Here is a 9460-nt window from a genome sequence, read left to right as displayed (position 1 = left end):
TCTCCGCCTTGTGATATCTGTAGGGCTTGAGCCCCCTTACTAGTCTTCTATAAATATATATATTATATATATATATATATATATATATATATATATATATATATGTGTGTGTGTGTGTGTGTGTGTGTGTGTGTGTGTGTGTGTGTGTACTACTATGTACGGCAATTACGAGCAGTTCTATATGATTAAAATGCACACGCGCCGAAAAAATATATATAGAAATTAATTACGGCGATAATTTGGCAGTGGCTTCCACACACACACACACACACACACACACACACACACACACACACTGTCTGTCAACTGCTTTTTATTTTTATTAATAAATCTCCTTTTCTTACAAATACTTCTAATCACATACTGGCGTGGTCACCTCGCTTTCTGTATCCCTTCCTTCCGTTCAAAAAATGTTCATGAAAGAATGAATGGATAACTGAAAAATGAACGAATTGAAATCAACGGCCATCTTTAAATTATTCAAGTCCTGAAACGGTGTCCTTCGAGTCTGAAGCCTCAGGCAGCACTCACCTCTCTTCGAACTCCAAAGGAATGAGGTGAAACGCTTTGAATCTGCTGGGGGACGGGACAGGTAACCTTCAAGTGGCCTTTTGCGTCATGGGGTGCGTTGGATCATGGCCCAGCTCAACCTTCGCCCCTGGCTCGTCCACTGCTAGCACCGGAACTTGTTGCACGCGCACCAGCAGGAGCAGCAGATCTACTACATCTTCCAGCGAGTTTAGCGGAAGCAGCAGCAGAGGTCGGGGGGTGGGGGGACATTAGCAACAGTTTTATGGCCGTGGTAGGCAGGGGAGAAACGGGAGGCGGCGGCAGAGGCAGTAGCAGCGGAAGAAGAACTGGCTGCAGAAGCGTTATTAAGGGGAGACGATGGGAGGAACTTCAACACACCTGGCCGCGAGGGCGGTCCTGGAGGAGGGATGGAAGAATGGGCGGCTGCTGGCATTTGGGGGGAACTTCTCTTGGTGCTTTGTTGCCTGCAAAGAAGGAGGAGTTACATAAGATGAACTTATATCAAATTTAAGTGAGTATAAAAATGCAAACTGATTTGACCCGCTAACGTGAATCTGCGTTTGTGAATAGTCGTCATTCACTGCATAATATGAATGATTAAAATGAATCTGATCCAGACAGTAGAGAGAGAAAATATATCAAACAGATTAGGGGAAGTGAACGTATAATGACGGATATGCAAAGGAACTGCGTGTCCATTTTCGCTTAGAAATATAACAGTACTGATGAAGATCTGTGCATTTCACGGACCGCAATTCATCGTTTTTCACAAATATCTTCCAAAGTAATTATTTGATCGAAATGGTACTTTGACACTGTACAAGACGCCTCTCGCTAATTTTTTGGTAATATAGTTCATTGTCAAATGGTTTAGTTTGGGCGTTTACTCTTGACTTTTAAAAGGTAAAGTCGAATGAGTCAGCAGGAGTCATTTACAGATTCGGACGCCCGCTATCCCCCCCCATTCCCTTCCCTCTCCCTCCCTTTCCCTTTCTCTCTCTCTTTATCGCTGCGCTTCTCATTTCTCCCCCAAATACCTTTATGTAATTTACAATATGGAATAAAATACCGTTTTCCATTCCCTATATTTTTCAATACCAGCAGATAATTGAGAGTTCCTACTGAAGAGGATAGGGAGGTTTGACATAATGATTATAATAATGGTTATTTATTCTAATGTATTCGGATTATAGTGTCCTCGGCGTGTCAGGTAATACCGTAATGATAAAGGGTTGACTGTCGGCTTTTAGCAATCGCACTATAAGCATCCACCGCTTCACTGATGAAGACGGATTTTTCATCGCTGTTATGGCCGCGTCGCTGCAGAAATGCATTTGCAACAGGACTCCAAACCATATAAAAAATGGGGAAAGCTAACAATAGATTCAGGATCAATCTCATTAGGTAAGTGAGACGGTCCAGAGCCTTCGAGGATGAATAACATACACAAACCTGTAGGTCCGGTAGTTATCACATCGACAGTAATAACATGGATGATCGCGAGAATGAGACATACACACCAATTTCACAATTCCTTTACCACTCTAAATATTAGTGTTAATTATATACTGGGTTGTCGGTTAAACTACGTGATTTAATTTTGGTTACCCGATTGTCACGGGGTAATGATAAAGTAAACATCTCCGTTTTCTTTAAGATGCACTTGTGAAACTAAGGTAGACTTGAGGATTCCACAATAGTTTATTGAGTATGATATATCACTGCATAATGCCATATGTGTGTCGCGTTGATGGCTAAAAATATAGTTATAAATATTAGTCTATAATAAACAGTCCACTTGGAAAGTGTTTAGGTCAAACAACATATTCATTTTCATTTTTTATACTTATTCAAAATCATTCAAATTCATAAGCAACAAGTATATTCAGATTATATGTGATGAAACCTATTGATAAATAGATATCACCAGCATTTTTAAAAAGGTCTGTTGCCGTCAAGGAATAAAAATCGAGCGACTCTTCAATTATGACAGTTTGCGATGCTGCAAAATAGATACAAACCTGTGAAAGACACAAGGATATTGATTTCTTAACAGATTATGAATGAGGCGAAAACTGGATACCTTCTTTATAACAAACAAAAAATGTCTGTTAAATGCCTGAAAATGGGGTAATAGGTAACACTTACATTAATGATAAGTAATATAATTCAAGATGCATGAAACAACTCTTTCACTAAACTCAGTACGGTTCAAGAATTACATCTTTATTGCTGGCGTCAGATTAGTAGAAACGAAATGGCAGTGTGATATGAATATAGAAACACAGATATACAATGATATTATGATAGTTCTTTCCCCCAAATTATACCCATTTTCTATTTTGTTTCCTTTACGGCAATTCATCTGCTAAGCATCAAGGAAGTAGACAAAGCTCCCCCCACCTGGAGAAAAGGGTGATGGTCATACGCTCTTTAGCTTACTCCCCTTTATAGAATTTAAGAAAATACAATAACAATAATTAAAGGAACGCAGATCCTACAAAATCCAACATATTTATTACATTCAAGTTTACTCAGTACAATATAATTGGCAGGAAAGGGGCGGGGGGAGGAGACGGGAAGGCCAGGAAAGTGGGTTGAGGGAGGGATGAGGAGGGAAGGGTGAGGGAGGGAGGTAGGAAAGAACGGGATGGGCCCGTTTGAAAGCATAGGTTGGCAATGCTTGGCAACACTTTGTAAGTCAAGAGTAAACGCCATAACTAACACCATTTGAAAATGTGCTATATTACCAAAAAATAGGGCGAGGTGTCTTGTATACCGTGTCAAAGTACCATTTCGATCGAATTAGTTTGAAAGATATTTTTAGAAAACGATGACTCGCGGTCCCTGAAATGCATATAGGCAATGCATCCACAATAAATGAAATGCAGAGAGTGACCTAGAACTAATCAGTGCTTCACCTGAAAGAGAAGAGGTACACTGCCAAAGATATCTGAACTTCTGAAGGTCCAAGTCCGACCATCAGAGAGAGGAGAGCTTTAGTAAGGATTCTCGATGCGAACATTGTTGAAATTAACAAGTGGACAAAGGGAAAACTCTGGAAGTGTGGGAACATAGTGAAACATTTTTACGTCTGAAACTTGCCACAAGTGCAATTAAGAACATCTGGGAATGAGTGTTTGTAATTCGTGACTTAGCAATAATTTAAAATGTAGTGATGACTCTAATTTAAAAACAAAAATTTATTTCATGCATACGTAAGGAACTATTGCATTATTGAATGTTTAGATTGTTGCCTGTGTATGAAAACAGATTTATTTACAAAGATCTTGTTTTTATTTTATTCAGCATTCCCAGTTTAAATATATTAGCGTAATTCATGACGTTACTTATAAAACATATTGCGAAAGAAACGCCTGGCGTAATCTTTAAAACATTGCATAAGCCTAGAATATTAAGTCGTCACATCGGTTAAGGGTCCTTTTGGATCAAGAACCTGTGCCAGCACATTGTGCTTAAAATAACAACACCAGTAACGACTAGGTATATGTATAAAAATCTAATGATCAATTACAGAATTGTGGCGATTACAACAGCATTGTGAAAGGAAACATTGTTTTTATTCACTTATAAAGTTTGCCAGTTTCCTGGCATGAGAGCTCCTCGATAACATTCATAGGTGTCGTCTTTCAGACCTTACAATAGCATAATACACATGAAAATAATCAATATATAAATATAAACAAGAGCGTCCAAACACTGCTTTCGTATGTATATGCATATGTATGAATATGCCCTTACTTGGGCGGCCGCCCACCCGCCCCCCCCCCCCCCAAAAAAAAAAAAAAAACCTTTGTAGGTTTATTTTCTAAAGTTATCTTGCTGGATGCTCTCCTGTAAAATAATCTAACGTTAATAACAACGTTTGTAAAATACAAGACAGTCCACTAATTGTTTCATGGAGAATCTTGTTATGGGTTATAACACTAACCGCATATTCGGTACATGATCGGCCTTGTTTAAGAGTACACCCCATTTTCTATAAAGGCAAGTACGTATCAGGATACCTGGGTTAAAAATTTAAAATGAAGCTGAAGACGATAGCAGATGGATCCATCTCTATAGTTGGTAAGCAATAGCTGGGGCTTCTTGTACATAGCAGCCTTTGTAAAAACTGGGATACCCATGACGCAGAGAATTCTTTATTGTTCTGTTGCATAAGCTAAATTCCATTAACCCTTCAGCAAACCAGTAAGAATGGTGGTTACTGCCAATGGCGTCCCGTATTCACACTTGTAAACAAGGTTGGTGGTTGGCATTAGGTAATTTAGGTTACCCACAAATGCAACTAGTCTTATGCCAGCACGGCAGGACCTTGCCTTAGGCCGAGCCTTAAGTGCAGTAGAGTTAGAGGCTATAAGAGGCCCGGTGTAGCCCCACTGGACTTTTCAAACCGAGATCGAAAAAAAACAAAAAAAAGGAAATAGTCGACTTATACGTAATTAAAAATCTTACATTCTTAATACTGGCAGAATTTGTATGAGATCATTTGTGACATAAACAAATAAATATGGGTACCTGCCATTATATATAATTTTCTTTAAAAAACCCGTATGCTATTTAAATGAATAGCCGAGTTCATAAAGATAGAATTAGTATGTAAATGTTAAGACTTTTGATTACGTATCAATATAGATGTTTGCAAAAATAAAAAGTAGGTTAGTCATTCTTTCTCATTCAGTGCGGTGCAGATTCTACTTTGAACCAAATTCTAGGGCATATTTGTTTTGGTCGATTACAGAAATTCTCTATTTTTGACACTTTTGAATAACGATGGGAACATGAACTATGCAGACTACTAGGATCTCTACATAAAATGTTCACATTTGTTCTTACCTGGATAAATTAATCCACATATTTAAGGTCGCTGGTCAAACCCTTCCACTGCATTGCAGGAACCCTTTCCTCCATCTTCTGCTCTCTCTCTTCCATTTCACTCGCAGAACAGACAATCCGTCAGGGTAGAATCGTGAAATTATTGTCAAGGAATCTATTGAGACTAGATTCTCTCAGGAGGTACACACACGATTACCCATGTTAAACTGTCATTGGGCTACTGAACTCATTTATCACTCCGCAGTGTAAACGTGATCCTGTTTAAGCAAGGTCCTCCCCAGAACACGACCAAATGAGAACAAAACTGAAATAAATCGATGTTTCTGGTGTAATGGCGGAGTGCTGGAATTGCTATGGCTTCTTCAGCCTTAGGTCACACGAACTTCTGTCGAACGCCCTCTCTCACTCCCCTCAGTTGACTACAAAGAATGTAAATTTATACTATATTTATATAATGCACGATTGTATAAAAAAAAAAAAAAAAATTTGTTATATGCCTCTTTTATACCATTTTAAACACCTCCATAAAAGCAGTGTCAAGACAAGAGCTGATTTGCTTTCATTTCCAATCACCACCTCTTTTTTTCAACGCCTATTTACATTATAATTTTGAACTGTCTTTAGGTGTTTGGGCGTGATAGACTCTCTCGGTTCTATGCGTAGGGAACGGAATTTACGCATTTCTTTTCCCACATGTGCCATACATGTGCGTCGCCATAACTAAACTCAAATGGGATTAGTCTTTAGTACTCTTTGGAAGGTAGCGTCAAGTGTATGCAAGGTTTCGATAAAGCTCGCGGGAAGAAACATGTCTATTGTTTTGAATCTCAGGGAGCGCTACCCAGCCAATTCGTTATTTATTTAACATGCACAGAGGAAAGATAATGTACACTATTAGATCATCGACAATCTTAATCTAGCAAATCTCCTGAAGTTCGTATACCCAGGCGATCAGTATCTATAAAAAACAATTCTGATTACTTTCTTCAGGTTATTGGTCTAGTGAGAGACTCATGTGTCGTTCTTTAGATTGAATTAAATGATCAGTGAACACACGTAAAAAGATATCCATCTGCGTTCAGCAATGATAATACTAAATACCACTTGTGAGTAAGTGCAATATTTTAGCACGCTTACGCATTCATCATTCTTGGAACTAAAAATATTCGGTCTTACTTCAACTTCGACCGCCTAACCTCTAGGTCTATAGTACTCGCTGAACGGAAACTTATTCACTGTTAAAATGTTCTCTCTCGAACTTATGATAGAACCTTGCTTTCGATAAGAATACGCTGGTACAACCAAGGTCCTTTAAATATATTCTGAATGAATATCTAAAGGACCTTGGATACAACGTCATGTCACCTTTATTTTCTCGTGGGGATTTAACGGTTAAGGAGACGTGCCACCTCATCGCTCCAACTCATTCTTTATTTGTTTACAAGCCTTGTTTTATATCTGCAAAAATATTTTTTTTTACTTAAAATACTGATTTTAGTTTAGAACTTGCCTAGGTAGCCCATTCAATATCCGTTCTTGTTTCCAACATGAACTCAAAAGGTTCAAAAACTGACCTTTTTTTTTTATTCATTCACAGTAACAAAGTATGTTAGAATTATGAATATTTTTTCAACTGGCTGTAAAGAACCTGCATATTTCCACAGCATTTATGATTGATTTATCAGTAATACAGGATATGAACAAACAGATAAATTTGTTCCAACCTTGCCTCCTGAGGATCTGATGATCCCTACTAGAGCTAGGGTGACCAGACGTCCCCGGACAGTCCCCGTTTTCAGTGACCTGTCCCCAGCTAGTGCTGTCCCCGGAAATGTCACCGGTTTTCACTGTGACTGAAAGATCCGAAATTTGAATACAGAAAAAAAAATGTTGACCAAACTATACATAATTGCACACCGTACTACTCGCACTGCACAGTGTATATAACTAAGGAAATGATAAACAGCTTTGCAGGGCATCTATAGTAATCTGTCTACCAGGTAGCAATGCCCCTGTTGAGAGGGTTTTTTTCCTTAATGAATGATATGGTGGACCATGAAGGTCTTGCTAACAGCGAAGACCAACTTGAACCTGCAATGCCAGGATTTTGTGGAGAAGCTGACCCAAACAAACCTATGCTTAAAAAGATACACTCCTCTGAGAAATACACGCACTACTTTCAATATTCCAAATCCAAACACTGTCCCTTTTGATTATTATCATTATGACGTCTTATTTTCACTATTTTAGGATGCCAGGAATAAGGAGAAGGCCTTAGTTTGGGTAAAGTGTCTGGCTAATACCTATTTTTCTTGCAGCTGCTTATGGGTGTTCTTGATCTCAGCTACTTTGATCAGAAAAAGCCTCATTGTTAATCTTTTTTTTTATTCACTTCCTTTGCAATTTAGAATAAATAGGTGAGACAAACTATTGAATGCTGCTTTAAGAATGGAAAGGGCAGTGTCCCCGTTTCAGTTTTTTAATGACAAAAACACTTCGTGTTTTGAAGGTTTTTACGCCTCTAAACCGAAAATTTCCCCGGATTTTGTCTCAGAAGTCTGGTCATCTTACACTAGACCAATTTTTCTTAGAATTATAACATACTCATAATTCTCCTTGTTGTGTCATAAAGCACACTTTTTAGAAGCAAGCAAAGTTCGAGGTTGTTGCTTTCTATCCTCTCTAGGTTCCTCCTGAATTTCTCTTGGATAGTTCTGGCTTTCTTTATTTACCAGGAGTAGGTCTAATCTTCCAGCCAGTCTTACATGGTCGGTCCTTACATAGTTCCATAGTCCCAGACCTTGAATTTGTTTTTTTCGTTTGTTAACATTTTTTTGAAGTACGTGGTTATACCAAATGGTACACCATTTTCTTTGCAGATCCTCCATGAAAGACCTTGGCGACTGTTACTTGCCTCTCTTGTATTCATTCTGAGCTAAATGCTAGGCATTCACTTCTGCTGTGGTTGATGGACTCCATAGTTTGTTTGTTTTTTATTAGCAGCTCTTAGGTGAGGCCAATATTCGAACATCTATTCTATCTTTCACATATTGTGTATGTGGTACCTTGTTCTATGCTCAGCTCGGCCTTAGTCCACCATTGCTAACAGCTATCTACAGCTGCATCACAAGTCACCTCTGGTATTGGCCGTGCATTGGTTTGTTTTCCAATTTCTCTTTTCTTTGGCGGATAATTCTTTCCTTACACTTTTCCGAGTCTTCGTCGACAGAGATGAGTTTTTTATTCTAGGATATTATTATCCGCTTATCTTTACTGTACTTAAGTTGATGACAAAGTGTTCTTTTCTAGATGACGATACATTTCTCTACACTTTCATTCCTACTTCTTCATTCCTTCTTGACAAGTTGAGCCTTGCCACACCTACTCTTGGACACAGTGTTTAAAATGGTGGTAGTTAGTTTTCTTCTTTTTTTTTTTCTTTTTTTTTACGTTTTCCATGTCTTCATTTGTCCAGTGTACTGTTCCTCCACTATATCTAAGTACTGGAGTAGCATAGTACAGGTTGCCTTCACAATGCTTCCACCACTGAGCTTGGATAGAAGTATCTCTATAATCCTGTAGAAGTATTCACTTTTGACGTGAACTTTATTTTGCTGGTGTGTGGTATTGTCAGCCTCTAAATTTCCATGGTATTAATAGCCATTCTATATTTCCAGCTATGAGTCAGATCATTTGTGCAAGGGAATCCGAACTCTTGGCATTTTTTCATTGCATATTTATGTCAAATGAACAATGAACATAAGTTGACTGATGATTGGTACCATTCTAAGCTTTCCTGATAGTCGTTGTCATTGCTATTGTGGAAACTATGGACAGCAGTTGTGAAAAGTGAAAGCCAGTATTACTGCAGAATAGTTGCATGCATTTAAAATTTAATGCATGATTCTCTTCGAGGGCTCCCAGGAGGCAAAATCCCCATGGCCAGGTCAGGGCATAGCACCCCAGGTTAAGGTTAGGTTAACATTTGTATCTGATCTGCCTTTAGTTCTACTGATTCCTCTTCTGGTATTTAACTCTGCCAGTGTGATTCCCGAAGCTGTTAAAGTTGTTT

General features: G+C 38.5%; 1 protein-coding gene across 1 annotated transcript in view; it reads right to left on the bottom strand.

Moving 5' to 3' along the window:
- LOC135204050 (uncharacterized) overlaps positions 1-5541 on the bottom strand; it is a 15008-nt gene extending 9467 nt beyond the window's left edge. Inside the window, exons 1-2 of the mRNA XM_064234012.1 lie at positions 5389-5541; positions 910-995 (exon numbers count right to left, since the gene is read on the bottom strand). Coding sequence (XP_064090082.1) covers positions 910-995; positions 5389-5408 — 106 coding nt within the window. The 5' untranslated portion in view covers positions 5409-5541. The remainder of the gene's footprint in view (positions 1-909; positions 996-5388) is intronic.
- Between the last annotated feature and the right edge of the window lie 3919 nt (positions 5542-9460).

This window comes from Macrobrachium nipponense, chromosome 44, assembly GCF_015104395.2.
Source record: "Macrobrachium nipponense isolate FS-2020 chromosome 44, ASM1510439v2, whole genome shotgun sequence".
Lineage (NCBI taxonomy): Eukaryota > Metazoa > Arthropoda > Malacostraca > Decapoda > Palaemonidae > Macrobrachium > Macrobrachium nipponense.
This window is presented reverse-complemented; position numbering and strand designations above follow the sequence as displayed.